Source organism: Astyanax mexicanus, chromosome 15 (assembly GCF_023375975.1).
Source record: "Astyanax mexicanus isolate ESR-SI-001 chromosome 15, AstMex3_surface, whole genome shotgun sequence".
In the NCBI taxonomy this organism is placed as follows: Eukaryota; Metazoa; Chordata; class Actinopteri; order Characiformes; family Acestrorhamphidae; genus Astyanax; species Astyanax mexicanus.
Window position 1 is genome coordinate 16,500,745 of NC_064422.1, and position 19,618 is coordinate 16,520,362.

General features: G+C 39.9%; 2 protein-coding genes across 2 annotated transcripts; one reads left to right on the plus strand and one right to left on the minus strand.

Moving 5' to 3' along the window:
* Positions 1-1,128: 1,128 nt before the first annotated feature.
* Positions 1,129-4,611, minus strand: LOC103031679 (zinc finger protein 239-like). Its single transcript, XM_049465081.1, has 2 exons — positions 4,525-4,611; positions 1,129-3,926 (listed from the first exon to the last, which is right to left on the minus strand). Exon 2 carries the CDS (start codon positions 3,842-3,844, stop codon positions 2,891-2,893), a length of 954 nt encoding a protein of 317 aa, XP_049321038.1. The 5' UTR covers positions 3,845-3,926; positions 4,525-4,611; the 3' UTR covers positions 1,129-2,890.
* Positions 4,612-11,366: 6,755 nt separating this feature from the next.
* On the plus strand, positions 11,367-18,570 carry LOC103037462 (zinc finger protein 239-like). The gene is made up of 2 exons (XM_049465080.1): positions 11,367-11,496; positions 15,473-18,570. Exon 2 carries the CDS (start codon positions 15,556-15,558, stop codon positions 16,738-16,740), a length of 1,185 nt encoding a protein of 394 aa, XP_049321037.1. The 5' UTR covers positions 11,367-11,496; positions 15,473-15,555; the 3' UTR covers positions 16,741-18,570.
* The last annotated feature ends 1,048 nt before the right edge of the window (positions 18,571-19,618 follow it).

Genomic DNA, 19,618 nt, shown 5'->3' on the forward strand with positions numbered 1-19,618 from the left:
TTTAACCTGACATTTCTTTAATAATTAAAGCGATAAAACGAAGCGCGTAACTTCAATTCAGAACTGTAGGTGGCTGTAATTACTAATTTCTGCCCCAAAGTTTTTGTTATCTTGCCTGGCGGTTCTGCCCAAACACACACAAGGTGTGCAGCGCACAGATTTTGCAACAAGCTTTTAATTTAAGGAGCAGGTGAGAGAACACATGGCGCATTGCGTGAATAACACTCTAACTTCTGAAACTTCATTTACGATCAGTGTGATTTTTTAGCTATACACATTGTGATTATCACTCCATAGCCATTTATATAAAATTAAAAATAGCATAAAAAACATAGGTCTACGTCATAAACCATTTTCTTGAGCACGACCCGACAGGGCCCGAGAAAAGCGGTGGGAATTAATGTTACGTGGTCCCTGTCTGTTCTTATGTTTCTGTGTTTATTTACCTTTTCTGTGCCTGTCTTCTGCTTGTGCCTGTGAGTGTCTCCCACGTGACCCGTGTTCCTTAGTGTTTCTTGCTCTCACCTGTGTTCATTTGTAACTCCGCCCCTCAGTCCCAGGTGTTTCCTGTTTCCCGTGTGTGCTCCTCTATTTATAGTCCGTCTTACCTTTTTCCCGTGTCGGTCCTTGTACTTGTTAAGTCTGTTATGTTCCCCGTGTTTCTTGTTTTCAGTTTAGTTCCAGTGCTTTATTTGTTTATTTTTGTCTTTTGTTATATGTTCAATAAATATACTCGCACTTGCGTCCGCTCTCCTCGCCATTCCTTGCTGCACCCTGACAATTAAAGGCCCGAGTTCGGGTTGGGAATCGGGTCGGACTCAGACAGACAATCTAAACTCTAATGTAAAGCTTGCTCGACCATGTAAAAATCTTCTTAGCCCATCTTAGGGCTAATAACCTTTTGGGAAACCCAACATATATCAATACTGTTTCCTCTGCAAATAGTAAAGAAATAAGTGTTTATACATTAATTTAAGAGTCTGTTTTTGTATAGCTTTCAAACCCCAATGTGTACTGACAAGGAATAACTTTTAACATACTTTCGTAAACATATCTACATATGGTATTTATTAATTGATTAAACAAACTAGAATAGTTTTCATATAGACTTTATTTCACAAGGTGCTACACCATTTTTGACCACCAAATTTTTATACAACATTTTTTTAGCTGTGAACAATGTCTCAAAGCAGTGTTTAACCAGAATTTATAGAATTATACATAAGATAACTGCAGTGAAAGTACAAATAGGCACTGAAAATGTATTACAAAATGAACATAATAAATAATAAATTGAAAGCCAAAGACAAAACTCAACATGAAGGTGTGTTTGTATGTGTGTGCATGTGAATTCATGCACATGAGTGGCATGTTACACTCAGGTCAGAGTGGGCCTTGCAAACATAGGCATCATATTTGCAGCACCCCAGGCCTGTTTTGTTGTCTCTAGGGGCACAGAGCTCACATGGGTTTTCCCATGTATACCTGCATATTCCAGGCATAATTCCAGTATAATTCCCTCAATGAACTCTGGTGAAGAGTTGGAAGCTGAACTTGATTTCATCCACATGAGATGAGTGTGTGAGTGAGTGAGTGTGTGAGTGAGTTGGGGTGGTGTATATGGGGATATTTTCTGTCTGATGAAAGAATATATTCTGGATACCCATTTATTTCCTATGGCGGTCACTTTTGACCGGGAACACCACAGGTGTAACAAGGTTGAATAAAACCCACAAAATTCAATGAAAGAGGTGATCATTACTTTTATGTGTTCAAGTGCATGTTGTGGAGGATCTCATAAGGCCTTGAGGCAATCAGATGTAAAACACAGTATTTATGAGTGTTTTAAGTTGTAAATCGGTCAAATTTGACCCGAACACGACAGGAGGGTTAAATTAGCTTTTAAATGAGCAGATTTCTAATAGAATACAAAAGTAAGTAAATCACCTGCTTTTTGGGAAAATGACATGAAATACACTGTAAGGCCAAACATCATGGGAAAGCAGTATTTAAACTAATAATGCAAATTATGTATAAATGGTGAGATGCTATCTTGCGAGTGAAGTTGAACATGTTAAACAAGTGTGATCATAGCAAGGCAACATGAATAATGTAAATTAGAGAAAGACCTGATTTTGGGTGCAGATAAATGGGACATGCCATTTTTGAAGTTGTGCAGGTGTTCAACAGATCTCAATCCACAGTGTCACACACATGAGTACCGGAACTATGTCATGGAAGGTTACTATCCCATGGCTTTTGGCATACCAGTGTAATCCAAAGAAATAAAGCCATTGCTCCTTGCGCTACTGATAAAAGAATTTCCAGAACAAATAGTCTTTATACTTAACAATAACACAGACATGTTGCATTTGCTTGCTATCAGCGTTGAGTATGAGTTTCCAATTTGAAATTTTCACATGTACACCCTTCTCACATCAGAATTTCTAATGGCAAATTTGAAGGTAAGTTTGATACCCAAGTTCCTGAGTTAAGGAGATCTTAAAATGGCAGATAAGAAAACAGATCAGTACTAGATGGGGCATATATTTTTTTTATTTTTAACAGTGCTGCTGCTGCTAAAGGTTCTTTGTGCACATTAACTTAATGTGTAATCTGTAAGTATTTAATCTAATATAGAACACAATGATATTAATCATTATATCTAAGCAAATTGAGTACTCCAGAAAGTAGATGAGAATAAACCATATGTTCATTATTTTTCATGTTGCTCCAACATGTAACTTAATGTAATGTGCCCATAATCACGCATTTACATGTGAAAAATAGAATCTTCTGATTAGCATGATTGCTGATTGAATACAGCAGAAGCACAAGAGATGAAGTTCTTAAGTTGCTGCATTTTAAGAAATTGGAATATAAATAGTACCTACTGCTGTGGAGAACTCACATCATGAGAGTTCAACTCTTGTTTAATGCACTTGTGCATCTTTAATGTACTGGAATGCCTAAAGTTCCGCCCACATTCTAAGCAGTGATAGGGTTTTTCGCCTGTGTGAATGTACTGATGCCTTTGAAGGACAGTTCTGTCACTAAAACGCTTTCCACACTCTGAGCACTGATACGGCTTTTCTCCAGTATGAATGCGAAGGTGTATCTGAAGATGACACTGTTGATTGAAGCCTCGGCCGCACTCAGAGCAGTAATACGGTTTCTCACCCGTGTGAGTGCGCTGGTGGGTCTGAAGGGCGTCTCTGTCTCTGTAACTTTTCTCACACTCTGAGCACTCGTACGGCTTTTCTCCAGTGTGAATGAGTTGGTGTCGCTGGAGGTGACTCTGTCGATTAAAGCCCTTCCCACACTCTGGGCAGCGATAAGGTTTCTCTCCAGTGTGAGTGCGCTGGTGTCGCTGAAGATTACACTGTACATTAAATCCTTTTCCGCACTCCAAACAGCGATAGGGCTTCTCCCCTGTGTGAATGCGCTGATGCTGTTGCAGGTGACCCTGCTGAGCAAATTTCTTCCCACACTCTGAGCAGTAATAGGGTTTCTCACCAGTGTGAATGCGCTGATGTGTTTTGACATCACTCCGGTCACGGAAACTCTTCCCACACTCAGAGCACTTATAAGGTTTCTCTCCTGTGTGAATGCGCAGGTGTAGTTTCAGGTGACTCCGCTGAAAATAGCTCTTCCCACAATCTAAGCAGTGGAAAGTTCTTTCTTTTTCTGTACTTTCCTGCACATGACTGTAGGCTGTGTCAGTGCAGAAAGTATCAGCGGACTTTTGTTCAGTGCTGGGGGTTCTCTTTAACTCCATTTCTTCACTTTTAACCTCTCCTGACTGCAACACACGGGTATTCCAATTTAAGTCATTTTCAGACATACTGAACTCAGGTAAACTCAAAATGTGTAGAAAAACAGACAACAGGAGCAGGAAAAGGCCTGGAACAAGACATCATTTATATCTAGAGAAGAAAAAGAAAAAGTGTGGATAGGATAAACATTTTATCAGGAAGTACAGGAAATACATCACAAAGTTTTCACAAGTAAGATTTATTAAAACTCAAAAAAAGTTCTGTGGTTTATGATAACCCATTCTAATAAAAAAAAATCATACATTAAGAGTCATTTCATATCAGTCAAACCAAGCATTTTAAAAGATCCAAAATAACAAACAAACCAAAAATATATACTTGATACACAAGAAAATGAATTGAAATAATTTGAAGCTAAGATCTTATAGGCTATTAATAAGTGCTAATAAAGTTTAATTATGTATCTAATATTTATATACCCTCACACTGCCATTGGTCACATGACTAGTCTGTTTAAATAAAACAGTCACAACATCTCTGCCACATAAAACGTCAGTCTCCTCTCTTTTTGAAAACCAACATATAAAAATCCAACTAAAAACCTTACTGTTAATGGAATGTATTACACAAGGTTAATGCGCAACAAAGAACAAATACACTGTGTGACCATTTAGAATGAAATACTGTTTTGTCATCAGGAGGCACAGTGTAAAACACAGTGAGGAAAAAGTGTAAAATTTATCCTCACCTGTTTTACCTGCTGTTCTTCTCCCTCCAAAAACACAATGGAAACAGTGGAAGGAGATCAGACCGGAATCAGCTTCCTCTCCGCAGCAGCTCCGGAGAGCAGAAGCTGTTTTACCGCCCCCACCAGAAACCTGCACTAACTGCAGCACTGACACTGTTATTATAATACTCTGTATTTTACGACATGTTTTACATTATTGATTAATCCATCCGTTACAAATAATACTGCTATTCTTACTAAATAATGTCTTTATCGCAACTGATAAATAAAATACTAATTTAAATACTATTTTCTCATTTAAACAGCAACAAAGTTTAAACTTCCAATTCGTTTAGGAGACCTTTTGCCTGTAGTTTGTTTTTAAATATACAGCTCTGGAAAAAAAGAGACCACTTAAAATTGATTAGTTCTTTGGAAATTTGGAATATAATCAAAAGGAAGATAAATGATCACATCCATTAAACCAAACATCCATCAATCATCATAGCAAACTGCTTGAAATTTTGCGCAAGAAGTGGCATAAAGTTATCCAAAAGCAGTGTGTAAGACTGGTGGAGGAAAACATGCCAAGATGCATGATAACTGTGATTAAAACCAGGGTTATTCAACCAAATATTGATTTCTAAACTCTTAAAAAACTGTGAATAATGAATAAGAAAAAAATTAATATGAACTTGTTTTCTTTGCATTGTTTGAGGTCTGAAAGCTCTGCGTCTATTTCAGCCATTTCACATTTTCTGCAAATAAATGCTCTAAATGACAATATGTTTATTTGGAATTTGTGAGAAAGGTTGTCCGTAGTTTTTTATAGAATAAAACAACAATGTTAATTTTTCACAAACATATACCTATAAATAGCAAAATCAGAGAAACTGATTCAGAAACTGAAGTGGTCTCTTATGTAATGTAATATATATATATATATATATATATATATATATATATATATATATATATATATATATATATATATATATATATATATATATGTGTGTGTGTGTGTGTGTGTGTGTGTGTATTATGATATTATTGAGATGTTAATTTTTATCTTTAAAAAGTCATTCCTGTTACTGGCACTCACTCCTGTTACTGGAACTCACTCCTGTTACTGGCACTCATTCCTGTTACTGGAACTCACTTCTGTTGCTGGCACTCATTGTTGTTACTTTTTATGTTAGTAACAGGAATGAAAGTAATGCCATAGAATTAGCAAAGACATGAAAAATAGCTAAATGGGGTTTGTGCTTATAGCTTGAGGACACTGAGCACATTCTAGTGATTTTTCCAAAATGTGTATTTTAACAATAAACAATAAGATCTGAGAATTAATTGAGGCAACATGAATGAGTGTTGAGATTGACCTCCTCAGTCATAGTTACAATAAGAACAAATATACAGAAAAACAAATAAGGTAACTTAATTTTAGGCTTCTTATGGTCTTTAGGTCTTTAGAGTTCAATACTCGTTGTGTGGTGTTTGTGTGTTTGCTGGGTCTTTACTTTTCCTCGCTGAATTTAACTGTAATGCTGGAGGCGAGTTTTGGATGAAATACCATCATCTTCTGTGCGGCTCCTGTGTGAAATCCAGGCGGGGGCGCTGATAGTAACCGGTTCTTCAGTCCCAGTGTAGCGCAGAAGCAGATTCTCCCGTCTGATCTGCAGCAGCAGCAGTCCACGTCCCTGCGGTTCCGCCGTGCTGCTCTCTGCAGGGGAGAAAGCCATGGAGGTGGAGGAGGTAAGGATGTATCCAGCACTTGTGATCAGGACTTGTCCTCAGACACACTGGTGACTAAATAAAGCTTTATTTGTAGCCGTGAAACAGGCTGTTAAATAAGGTTTAGGGTGAAACTGTTCTGGTAAAGACATGAGTGCCACTTTTATGGATGATGGGATTTTCCTTACAGTAGTGGGGTCTGCAGATGCCTTCCTCCAGCCAAAATAAAACAGACCAAATGTATGTTCCTAATTCATTTAGAGAGCATTTATACAGACTCAGCATTGGTCCAGATGAATTGGTCTATTCTGATCTGACTTAAAAGCTTTTCATTCCCTTTAAACAGCATTGATCACCCATATTGAGAAAAAAAATGCAAGGCCATCTTAAGATAGTTATGCTGGTTACAATTTTTGACCAACTTAACTACTGATGTATGTATGTATGGATGGATGGATGGATAGATAGGATGCAGTAGTGCAGTTAAACGCAGTAAAGCAACAATGTGCACAAGTTGCTGTGCATATTGTGAAAATAACTGATGTCAGCCATACAGAACGTTCAAGCATGCAGTTTATGCATAATATAATTTAGCAGTGCAAATTTATAGAGATAATAGTGCAGAATAGAAAACAATAGAAACAATAAAGAGTTGCAGGTGTTGTGCTGAATTCAGCACCCCCCTCAGGAAAAGCACCCTTCTTTTTGGCTTTAACTTTACCTAGAAAATAGAAATATCCAAGATCCTGTTCTAAGCTATGCTGACTCCTAAGAAATAATGAAAAAAAAAAAACGTCACCTGCAGCCTTCTCCTGAGAGATGGTGCTTTTCCTGGTGGGGGTGCTGAATTTGGCACCATAGTAGTGCCTAAATCTGCACCCCCGCCATGAAAAGCCCTTTCTCGGCAGCGCGTACGCACCATCTTCCTAATAAAAGCCGATAATTGCTTTAACTTTACTTTATTAACTTTACTAATATGCTCCTGAAAAGGGGTGCTTTTCCTAGCGGGGGTGCTGAATTCGGCACAACACCTGAGTGTAAAAGTGTCACAGAGTCTTTAGTTTGCTGTGTTGAGAGGAGTTGAACAGTCTAATGGCCTGAGGGAGTCTGTCTTTGGAGCAGGACTGGGATAGCATTTGGCCACTGAATACATAACTTCCATTTTGAACTGATTTCTCTGTTTAAACACGATTAGGCACATATTGTAACTGCTCTGTGTTTGTAAAGAAATGGCCAAACATGGCCACAGAACAGGCAATGCTCATTATCAGACAGGGGGGAAAAAAGTTTAAAAAATGCATGTCAGCTTTGGGGCCTAACTGTGCACACAAAGTCAGATATAGGTCACATTAACAAGACAGTGTGAACAGTATAGCATCAGATTTGAGAAAAGAATACAATAAAGCAAGAAATAATAAACTAACTAAATATAAATATTAAATTGGAGTTAAATTTACATTGAGAATTGAAATATGTACATGATTACAGCAACATGTGATATGGATATTATTTACAAGTAAGAACATGAGTATCTACAGCAAAAAGATATGACAAAAGTGGATGCACATTGCACATACATTCATGTGAGTGTCACATTGTAAAAAGGGTGTTGAAACAAATCTATTTAGTTACATATTTATTTATTTATAAAATAAAATAAAACTTATACATATGTTTTTTCCCCCAGAAATGAAACACATTACTTTAATTCTTATCCTGCTTCTGCACCTTTCAACACAGTTAATATTTATTTCCACACAGGTGAACATGTGGAATATGGAACACAAATAAAATCAGGAGGCTACATAAAATTATGGCATCCAGAAAAAACTCCAGTGCTCAGCAGACATCCTCTGATACTTTCTCAATTAACACTACTCACAGCCATGTGCAGGATGGTACAGAGCAGAAGAAAAAACACCACTGCTCAGAGTGCGGGAAGAGCTTCACTAGACAGAGCCATCTCCAAATACACCAACGTGTTCACACTGGCGAGAGGCCTTATCAGTGCTCGGACTGTGGCAAGCAGTTTTCACTACATAGTCAGCTCCTTGTTCACCAGCGTATTCACACTGGAGAAAAACCCTTCCACTGCTCAGAGTGTGGGAAGAGCTTTACTCAGCTGGCCCATCTCCAACAACACCAGCGCATCCACACCGGAGAAAAACCCTTCCACTGCTCAGAGTGTGGGAAAAGCTTTAATCGGATGAGTAACCTCCAGATACACCAGCGCATTCACACCGGAGAGAAACCGTTTCTCTGCTCCGAGTGTGGAAAGGGTTTCAGAGACAGAGGAGATTTTCAGGTCCACTTGCGCATTCACACAGGACAGAGACCATATCAGTGCTCGGAATGTGGGCGGAGCTTTAGAGACAGAGGCGATTTCCAAGTGCACCTGCGCATTCACACCGGAGAGAAACCGTATTATTGCTCAGAGTGTGGCCGGAGTTTCAGGCATTTGAGTACTTTAAAAAGACATAAGTGCAGTGTAGCACACATAAAAACTTTTATAATGTAAACTATTTGAAACTTTGATTTTTAACAGTATTTTTGTTATAACATGTATTTTTGGTAATATTGTACAAAAAATACTTTGTTGTCTTGGTTGTCTATGTGACTGTGTAACTGATGTGCCTTAATGGCTGTATATTAATTCATTTAGATGAATAGTTAAACCAGAGAAAATAAATATGAATTAGCTATAAGCAAGTGGTTATTGTTGTTATTTTTTACAGTTGTATTAATTACTTTCATTCTGTTAAGTTATTTCCACATTTTTAGTTAATATAGTTATTTTTGTTTAGAGTAATTTAAAGTACATATGCACACATTGTTGGATTGTTTGCATGAATGTAAATATCTGCACTCAACAGCACTTTGCAGTGTTTTTCCTGCTGTAGACATTACTGGTCCAACTACTGGGAAGCACAAAAAAATACAAGAGAGGGGGGATAGATACTTCAGTACTAGAGTTCCTAAAGCCTGTGGTGTGGGAAGTTACTTGCTTTTGTCTACAGAAGGCGGGGGCTCTTGTTACAAACCTCACAATAAAAATGTACGTTTTGCGTAAATATAAGTAATTATTGTCTAGTTTCTTGTTTGTAGTTACGTTTTTTTCATTAACACAGTTATTAATGTAGCGTATTCGTTCCCTTTTTTTGTCACCTAGTTTGAACCAACATCCTCTTTAGTAGTGACCATTCAGAGAAAAGTGCTCTTTACTGCACATATTGTATATGAATAAGCTATGGAAAAAAATATATTTTTGACCTTTCCTCACCAGAAAACTCTGACTGAGTAAAAAATGATAAAAGTTTTAGGTCATTTTTTCCTACACAAAAAAACTCTAAACTTTATGGTATATAGGGTTCATTCCAATTTTGAGTGCCAAGCAGAAGCGAGATGTTCCAAATTCCTCCCCAATTTGGAATGCTAATTAAGTAACACACTAATTAGGTCTAATTAGGAGTTATGCCCCCAACACTAGGAGGGCTTCTCTGACACATGTGAAGCCAGCCACCGCCTGCTGATGGCTGTGTTGGAATTCTTGGGAATCAAAATGGCAGCGCCTTAGACAACTGGACTACTGGGTTAAAGGAATATTTTTGGTGTTGGACGTGGTGTTTTTTAATGTGAAATATACAGAGTATTAAAATAACCGTGTCAGTGCTGCAGTCAGTGTTGCCAACTTAGCGACGTTGTCGCTATATTTAGCGACTTTTCAGACCCTTTTTTTGTAAAAAAAAAAAAAAAAAAAGCGACTAGCAACAAATCTAGCGAGTTTTCGTGGTGTTATTGGAGACTTTTGGCGACTCTGAGATAAAACACACTTGCTCTTCAGTCACTGTCCGCAGCGAGCAGGGGGTCCTGCCCACAACGCTCTCAGTGCAGTCTCTCACAGTCAGAACAGACCTTTACCGCTCCACGAACACACTGTTAATGAACCGCGCGTGCCCACAGCCACCGCTGACTGACCACGCCCCATATTTACAAAGCAGGATATAAATATAACTGTGTCTTCAGTGTGACACGAAAAGAAATCACTGAATTTAACTCACAGTCTCAGTCAGTCACCACATTCATCACAGCCTGTCACTCACCTCCTCCACAGTGTCTGACTCTTTGTAAAAAGCTAAATATCTATTGAACCAATGAACAATTTGTATATAATAGGTTTAAAAATAAAGAAAACTTAAGAAAACAACAACAACAAAAAAAATCAAACAAACAAAAAAAAGAAAGAAAATGTGGTTAATGAAGTTATTGTAAAAAGGTGACTGCCTATTTAAAAAGGAACAGAAGTTGTTCATTTGTTAGAGTTCATTTGTAACATTTCTAACATATTTAGAGTGTTTTTACTTTTTTCTCTCCCACAACCTTAATCCTTTACAGCTTCAAAAACGTGTTATATGCAAATTGGGTGATGGCGTCATTTAGCGACTTCTGGCGACTTTTAGGACAGCCAATAGCTACTTTCCTTAAGGTGCTTACACACTGCACGCGGTAGGTGCGGCGCGGTACGCTGACCCCCATAGGATTCAATAGTGTCTAGAGCGGTAGAGCGGTGCGTCGCTGCCGCGGAGCAGAGCGGAAAGCGGCGCGTTTCCCCGCCCATAACCACGCCTCCACCGCGCTACCGCTTACCGCGGGCAAAGTTCAACATGGTTCAACTTTGACCTCGCGGCAAGCGGTACCTCGGCAGAAAACGCATGACGTGAACTCACGCGACTAGAGAGAAACTGTAGTCCAAACAACAATAAACGTGCGCGAGAGACTAATAATAGCGATTAGTGAATCCCCTCAGCTGTACATCACTTCCCTACACTCATATAGAGATAACAGGAGGAAGAGAAGAATCAGAGCTTTGTTCTGAGGCTGAGAAACAGATACAGATCCACAGAGGCTGTAGAGACTCAAAACTACAAAACACCGCTCGCAGAGGTGATGGGTTTTAGAAAACTCCGCCTATTATCAGCAGGAGACGCTTGGCGTCAGCAGCAGCGCAACGCACCCGCAACTGACCAGCGTAGAGCAGAGCGGCAGCACAGCGGAATGCCGCGCGGCATACCGCGTTCAGTGTGTAAGCACCTTTACTGAGGAGTTGGCAACACTAGCTGCAGTTAGTGCGGGTTTCTGGTGGGGGCGGTAAAACAGCTTCTGCTGTCCGGAGCTGCTGCGGAGAGGAAGCTGATTCCGGTCTGATCTCCTTCCACTGTTTCCATTGTGTTGTTGAAGGAAGAGGAACAGCAGGTAAAGCAGGTGAGGACAAATTCTACACTTTTAAACTGCCTCCTAATGACAAAACATTACCTCATTCTAAATAAATAGATGACAGTATTTTCTTAATAATGCTTTTACATTTTTTATCGAGTAAATACAATTATGAACAGTAAATATATGAGTTATCAAATGTAGCTCCTGTTACCCTTTACAGTATAAATAAAAACGTCACTCATTGAACTAAAATATGGAGTAATTTATATTTATCTAAAACCACTGTTAAGGTGCTTACACACTGAACGCGGTATGCCGCGCGGCATTCCGCTGTGCTGCCGCTCTGCTCTACGCTGGTCAGTTGCGGGTGCGTTGCGCTGCTGCTGACGCCAAGCGTCTCCTGCTGATAATAGGCGGAGTTTTCTAAAACCCATCACCTCTGCGAGCGGTGTTTTGTAGTTTTGAGTCTCTACAGCCTCTGTGGATCTGTATCTGTTTCTCAGCCTCAGAACAAAGCTCTGATTCTTCTCTTCCTCCTGTTATCTCTATATGAGTGTAGGGAAGTGATGTACAGCTGAGGGGATTCACTAATCGCTATTATTAGTCTCTCGCGCACGTTTATTGTTGTTTGGACTACAGTTTCTCTCTAGTCGCGTGAGTTCACGTCATGCGTTTTCTGCCGAGGTACCGCTTGCCGCGAGGTCAAAGTTGAACCATGTTGAACTTTGCCCGCGGTAAGCGGTAGCGCGGTGGAGGCGTGGTTATGGGCGGGGAAACGCGCCGCTTTCCGCTCTGCTCCGCGGCAGCGACGCACCGCTCTACCGCTCTAGACACTATTGAATCCTATGGGGGTCAGCGTACCGCGCCGCACCTACCGCGTGCAGTGTGTAAGCACCTTTAGGGCACAGCTTATTCTTGGACTTGATTATAAACAGGAATTTGTTTGTAGTTTTGTTTCTACTTGGATCCAGAGGTACCCAAAGCAAACTGTTACTCAAGTAAAAGTAGAATATTTTAATAGAATGATATTAATTAATCAGCTACTGATTAAATATTAAAATAATTATAAACACAAACACTGAATGCTAAGAATTTCCTTTACCTGTGCATGTAGTTCAGAAGGTGAAACTCATATATAGATGCATTACATACAGAGTGATATATTTTAAGTGTTTATTTATTTTACTGTTGATGATTATGGCGTACAGTCAATGAAAACCCCAAAATATTAATATTATATAAAACCAGTTAGTACTTTTGGCAGTGTGGGCAGTGTGCCAAGTCCTGCTGGGAAATTAAATCGGCATTTGAATAAAAGTTGTTAGCAGAGGAAAACAAAGTGAAAGTAAGATTTTCTGGGAAAACACTGCACTGACTTTGGACTTGATATAACACAGTGGACCAACACCAGCAGATGACATGTCTCTCCAAACCAAACCATCACTGATTGTGGAAACTTCACACTAGACCTCAAGCAGCTTGAACTGTGTGCCTCTCCACTCTTCCTCCAGACTCTGGTCCCATAATTTCCAAATGAAATGTAAAATTTACTGATGGTCAGTGATGGTTTGGAGAGCCATGTCATCTGCTGGTGTACCTTGATTGGCAGGACACGGTAAGACTACTGCTGTAATTAATGCCTCCTGGCCCTTCTCCACCAAGGTGATAATCTAGGCCACCCAGTGTGACAGTTCACTGACTCATTTGGCAGAAACTACTACCAACAGGCCGTTTTAAGCAAAAGCCACTTTAACTGCACCTAAGCAGAGGTAACGTAACATACCTAAGATAGTTTCTTATGAGGGCTACAGGGCACCCAAGGGGTGTGAGCAGAACTGCTCCTGACTACCCTGTGTGCAGAAAATTCAGGACCACTGAAACGTCAAAGTGGGTGGGACTGGATACAAACAATAGTCACAACTAGATTGCAGTTCCTACAGAAACTGCGAGTGTGATTGCAGTGCTGGCTGGTATCTGCTATGGTGTTGCCAAGGTGTTGCTAAGTGGTTGCTAAGGTGTTGCTATGGTATCCGGGGTGGTTGCTAAGGTGTTGCTAGGTGGTTGCTAGGGTGTTGCTAGGCGGTTGCTAAGGTGTTGCTATGGTATCCGGGGTGGTTGCTAAGGTGTTGCTAGGTGGTTGCTAGGTGGTGGCTAAGGTGTTGCTAGGCGGTTGCTAAGGTGTTGCTATGGTATCCGGGGTGGTTGCTAAGGTGTTGCTAGGTGGTTGCTAGGTGGTTGCTAAGGTGTTGCTAGGCGGTTGCTAAGGTGTTGCTATGGTATCCGGGGTGGTTGCTAAGGTGTTCCTAGGTGGTTGCTAGGTGGTTGCTAGGGTGTTGCTAGGCGGTTGCTAAGGTGTTGCTATGGTATCCGGGGTGGTTGCTAAGGTGTTGCTAGGTGGTTGCTAGGGTGTTGCTAGGCGGTTGCTAAGGTGTTGCTATGGTATCCGGGGTGGTTGCTAAGGTGTTGCTAGGTGGTTGCTAGGTGGTTGCTAGGGTGTTGCTAGGCGGTTGCTAAGGTGTTGCTATGGTATCCGGGGTGGTTGCTAAGGTGTTGCTAGGTGGTTGCTAGGTGGTTGCTAGGGTGTTGCTAGGCGGTTGCTAAGGTGTTGCTATGGTATCCGGGGTGGTTGCTAAGATGTTGCTAGGTGGTTGCTAGGTGGTTGCTAGGGTGTTGCTAGGCGGTTGCTAAGGTGTTGCTATGGTATCCGGGGTGGTTGCTAAGATGTTGCTAGGTGGTTGCTAGGTGGTTGCTAGGGTGTTGCTAGGCGGTTGCTAAGGTGTTGCTATGGTATCCGGGGTGGTTGCTAAGGTGTTGGTAGGTGGTTGCTAGGTGGTTGCTAGGGTGTTGCTAGGCGGTTGCTAAGGTGTTGCTATGGTATCCGGGGTGGTTGCTAAGGTGTTGCTAGGTGGTTGCTAGGTGGTTGCTAGGGTGTTGCTAGGCAGTTGCTAAGGTGTTGCTATGGTATCCAGGGTGGTTGCTTTGGTGTTGCTAAGTGGTTGGTAGGTCATAACTAAGCAGTTGCTAGGTGGTTGCTAAGGTGTTGCTATGGTATCCGGGGTGGTTGCTATGGTGTTTCTAGGTGGTTGCTAGGTGATGTATATGCATAAATTTGATTAAATGGTGTTTGCACGTTGCTGCGCAACGTGCAAATACATCAATCAGCTATGCACGCTAGGTTGCTCTGGCCGTTCGGGGGTGTCCAAACTTTTGACCCGTGGCTCCATTACACACAGTACTGGGGGGCCGGGGTGTCCAAACTTTTGACCCATGGCTCCATTACACACAGTACTGGGGGGCCGGGGTGTCCAAACTTTTGACCAAATGCTGTTTTATCCCATAGCTGCTCCATTACACACAGTATTGGAGTTCTAGCTACCTGTCCTTCGATCTAGCTGCCGTCCTCCGATTGGCCCCATTCATTCCTATGGGGCCACTTCGTACGACATTCGTACGAAATCCGTACGTCGTAACTTTTCGTAACGCATATTTTCGGAAAGAGCTCAATAAGTTCTACAGGTCCTCAATTGGTTTCATCTTCGTATCTCAAAAATTGCGACGTCCACGGGCGTGCAAAGTTCTGCCCATTCATTTTCAATGCGCGAAAAAACGCGTACTTACGAAGTTTTTACGAAAAACGTAATTCCGATCGGAAAGCTGTATACAAGCCCACCATTCCCGATAAGGACGCACGTTTTCTCTTTTGAACGAAGTCGATATTTCGAAAACTGCGGCACTAGTTAACCGGACAAAAAACAGGTGGAATAATAATAAGAAGAAGAAGAAGAAGAAGAATAAGACTTAAGAAGATCAGTACTGTGATTGCATTACTGCAATCACACTAATTACTACCAATTAGGACTTAATGGAGATATCATGGTGATCATCAGTCATAATGCTGCTTTAACATACTCTAAACAAAGGTTACCCCTCCCTCCACCCCCAGGATATGTTGTACTGAATTCATCAGTATTTTTTACTTGAGAAATTAATAAAATTGTTTTATCTGTTTTCTCCTTCTCAGTGTCCACTTATCTACAGTTAAAATTGACCACCACCAATTTTCCAAGAGGAATATTTTGACATCAGGAGATGAAATGTTAGAACATGACATCTCAGACAATGTCTCCCAATACTCTGTCTAGCCACAGCCGTATACAAGAAAGTACAGGAAAGAAGAGGTCACACCAGTGCTCAGAGTGTGGAAAAGGATTTTTTCATCAGAGTGAACTTCAACGACACCAGCGTGTTCACTCCGGAGAGAAACCATATCAGTGCTTAGAATGTGGGAGCTGTTTTACTCAGTTAGGTTCTCTCCAAGCTCACCAGCGGATTCACACTGGAGAGAAACCATATTTCTGCTCAGATTGTGGAAAGAGCTTTAATAGACAGACTTCTCTTCAACAACACCAGCGCATTCACACTGGAGAGAAACCATATCAGTGTTCAGAGTGTGGGAAAAGCTTTGCCCTGCAGAATCTTCTTCAAAGACACCAACGCATTCACACTGGAGAAAAACCGTATCATTGTTCAGAATGTGGGAAGAGTTTTAATCAGCAGAGTTCTCTCCAGTCTCATCGGCGCATTCACACAGGGGAGAAGCCGTTCTGTTGTTCAGAGTGTGGCAAGAATTTTAGGCACAAAGGAGATCTGCTGAAACACCTGTGCAGTCACACTGGAGAGAAAATATATCACTGCTCAGAGTGTGGAAAGGGTTTTAGCGGCAAAAGTGGTTTTCAAGCACACCAGCGCATTCACACAGGAGAGAAACCGTTTCAGTGTTTAGAATGTGGAAAACATTTTACTCAGCAATTTCATCTCCAACAACACCAGCACATTCACACTGGAGAGAAACCGTACCACTGCTCAGAGTGTGGACGAAACTTCAGCCATTCCGTTACTTTAAAGGCACACAAGTGCACTACTGGGCAGAAACGGTATCAGTGTTCAGAGTGTGGGAAAGGCTTTACTCAGATGGGTGGCCTCCAAAGACATAAGTACATTCACACTGGAGAAAAACCCTTTCACTGTTCCGCCTGTGGGAAGAGTTTTAATCAACGTAGTAGCCTTCAACTACACCAGCGCCATCACACTGGAGAGAAACCGTATCACTGCTCAGGCTGTGAGAAGAGTTTTACAGACAGAGGTGCTTTACAAGTACACCAGCGCATTCATACAGGAGAGAAACCGTATTGCTGTTCGGTTTGTGGGAACAACTTCAGGCATTACAGTACTTTCAAAAGACACTATGTAAAATGTGCTACGGGGGAGGTAGAAACTGTAATATTGTGAGCTCCTCAATTTCACCAGTGTTTAAAGCTTGTAGCAAATATGAAGTCTGTAAAACATTAGATATTAGACATTAGATTTTCTGGGCTTCTGTTGTGTTTTGAATACGCAGGAATTTGTAAAGGCATCACATTGTTTGTATTATTTTTTTATGCCCACATTGAGAGTAATATGTCTTAATGGCAGCAAACGTGTTCTAATTACTGTGATAAGCCGGACGATAGCATTCGATAAACTTTATTTTCTATTTCCCGTTTAAGTAGCGCTGCGAACAGCCGCAGCACGCGATCAGGCAGCTAGCCTGCTAGTGAGCTTGGCCATAACTCCCTTATTCTGTCACTTATGAGTAAAAAGAAACCTTTAAGTGTAACAGAAAGTGATTTGATTTATATTTTGATATATATCGATATCGGCTGATATGGAAAAATATATCATGATAAGATTTTTTTCCATATCGCCCAGCCCTAATTTAAAGTGGTTTGTGAAGTGGAAGGAAAATTTCTCTCAAGATACATTGTAACTTCAAATGATTAGTGTTTTTCTTAAAGAAAACAATAAATAAACCGGTTTCTAATTAATAATATTAATGAATTTATATTCTTTTGATTTATAGGTATATGTTTGAGTAAAATTGTTGTTTTATTCTATTAACTACAGACAACCTTTCTCCCAAATTCCAAAACATTTGTCATTTAGAGCATTTATTTGCAGAAAATGAGAAATGGCTGAAATAACAAAAAAGATGCAGAGCTTTCAGACCTCAAATGATGCAAGGAACAAGTTCATATTCATAAAGTTTAAAGAGTTCAGAAATCAATATTTGGTGGAATAACCCTGTTTTTTAATCACAGTTTTCATGCAACTTGGCATGTTCTCCGCCAGTCTTATACACTGCTTTTGAATAATTTTATGCCACTCCTGGTGCAAACATTTAAGCAGTTCAGATTGGTTTGATGGCTTGTTATCCATCTTCCTCATGATTCTATTCCAGAGCTTTTCAATTAGGTAAAATAAAAAATATAAAACTCATAATTTTTAAGTGGTTTAATTTTTTTCCAGAGCTGTATAAGCAGCTGATAGGATATGCATTGCTTGGTTATTTAACACAGGTAATACTTAGGATAATTCCTTGGAAAAGACAAGATTTTGCATTTTTAAGTTGTAGCAGTGAGAGTGAGTGAGTGAGTGTTAGACTTATTAATCCTATTATACACATTTAGAGAATTTTGAGATTAAAAATGTTTTAATGAACTAAATGGTGCAAATCATCAATGGTTCATTAGTGAACCCAAAGTTGATGTCTTCCATGATATTCTAAACAACAAGCTGAATGCTTAAATGTTTTCTCAACGTTTGATAGAAGTGGTCACGTTTGTTTTTCTATACAGCTTTTGGAATTTTAGTCTAAGTAATGAGCCTGTAGGCACAACACACACGGAATGCCCCTTTTATTGTACCTGTTGCACTATGCAAAAAAATATAATATAAAATATAATAAACCTAAAACTACTAAACTACTAATTGGGTTTCCCACACTGTGTTTAGCACTAATGATTCTTATTTTGTTTTTTTACACCTGAAGGTCTGGACCAAGATTGGTGTCTTATTTTACATTGTGTACTTTGGTCCGAAAAGTTTTGGTTTCACACTTCACGCTTGTGAAAAGACCAAGGAACTTTACTACATCCTGTCATCATCAGCTATGTGTGCTGCGTCTCTCTGTACTTTATGTTCATTGGTTTGTAGAATGTTAGTTATGAGCTCTGCTTTGACTTGCTTTCCAGGTGTTTGCAGAGTAAGTGTGAAAGATTGTCTTCAGAATCCTTTTTTTTTTCTGTTTATAAATAAATATCCATTTCACTAGTGTTTAAAGCTCAACATGAAATATGTAGTCTGTAACGTTGAGTCTGTAATGTTGAGAAAACACTACTGTTACAGTAAAAATAATAATTTACAGTCAAGCGCGTTCATACATGTTCATACTGCTGCTTAATGCGCCTTTAAAAAACTAATCAATTGTCTGTAATTGGACCGAAATTCTGAATAATCTAGAAAAGTGTTTCCACACCACAGGTAAACAGGACCATAGTTCAGTAGATTCAGACCGAGAACACCTCCTTTGTCGGACCAAACTCTGGTCCTTTGGTCTGGTTTGTAGTTTGCAGCCCCTATTACACCTGCTACTTTGGTTCAGACCAAACAAAGAAAAAAGTGAAAGCTCCAGGCAGGGATGCCAGGTCCACAAAATATCCAGCACAAAATCAGTCTAAAACCCGCCCTTCAGAAGCTTAAACTAGTCCAAAATATATGTCTGTCACATGTTTGAAGCAAATGGCAAAACAAATATCAGTGTACGACTTACATTAGTGTTTTATTAGCTCTTTTATAACAGTTTTATATCCCAGTCAAGAACATTTAACAGCTCAATTTGGCGAAAAAAACGTAAACCTGGCAAATCTGAATACAGGTGCAATAATAACAGTGGGCGTGAGGTTGTTGCAGAAGCCATGGCATGTTGCAGGGGTGGGATGCCTGCTTATGGAAATTAACCTAAATTTGTTATGATTAATACTAGTCCAAAAATAATTATTTTTTGGTTATCAGGGATTGATAAATGCCATTAAACCTGCTTGCGTTTGCAAACACTGATATACTATATACAATCTTACAAAAGTTGAATTTAACGTTAAATTGATATTGTAATTTTCAGAATAATTTTTAAGCATATTTTTTTGCTGGGGAGCTAAGCTGTAGGTGTGGGTGAGGCTGTTTCAGTGTTGTGAATGACTGGTGAGGATGGAGAGTCCAGTCCAGTATTTAATTTCCAAAATATGCAATAAAATCAAGAAATATATTGTTTTATAGTAGTTGATTGTAATCA

Coding starts and splice junctions, on each gene's coding strand:
- LOC103031679 (XM_049465081.1), bottom strand. CDS start 3,844: ATGTCTGAAAATGACTTAAATTGGAATACCCGTGTGTTGCAGTCAGGA.
- LOC103037462 (XM_049465080.1), top strand. CDS start 15,556: ATGACATCTCAGACAATGTCTCCCAATACTCTGTCTAGCCACAGCCGT.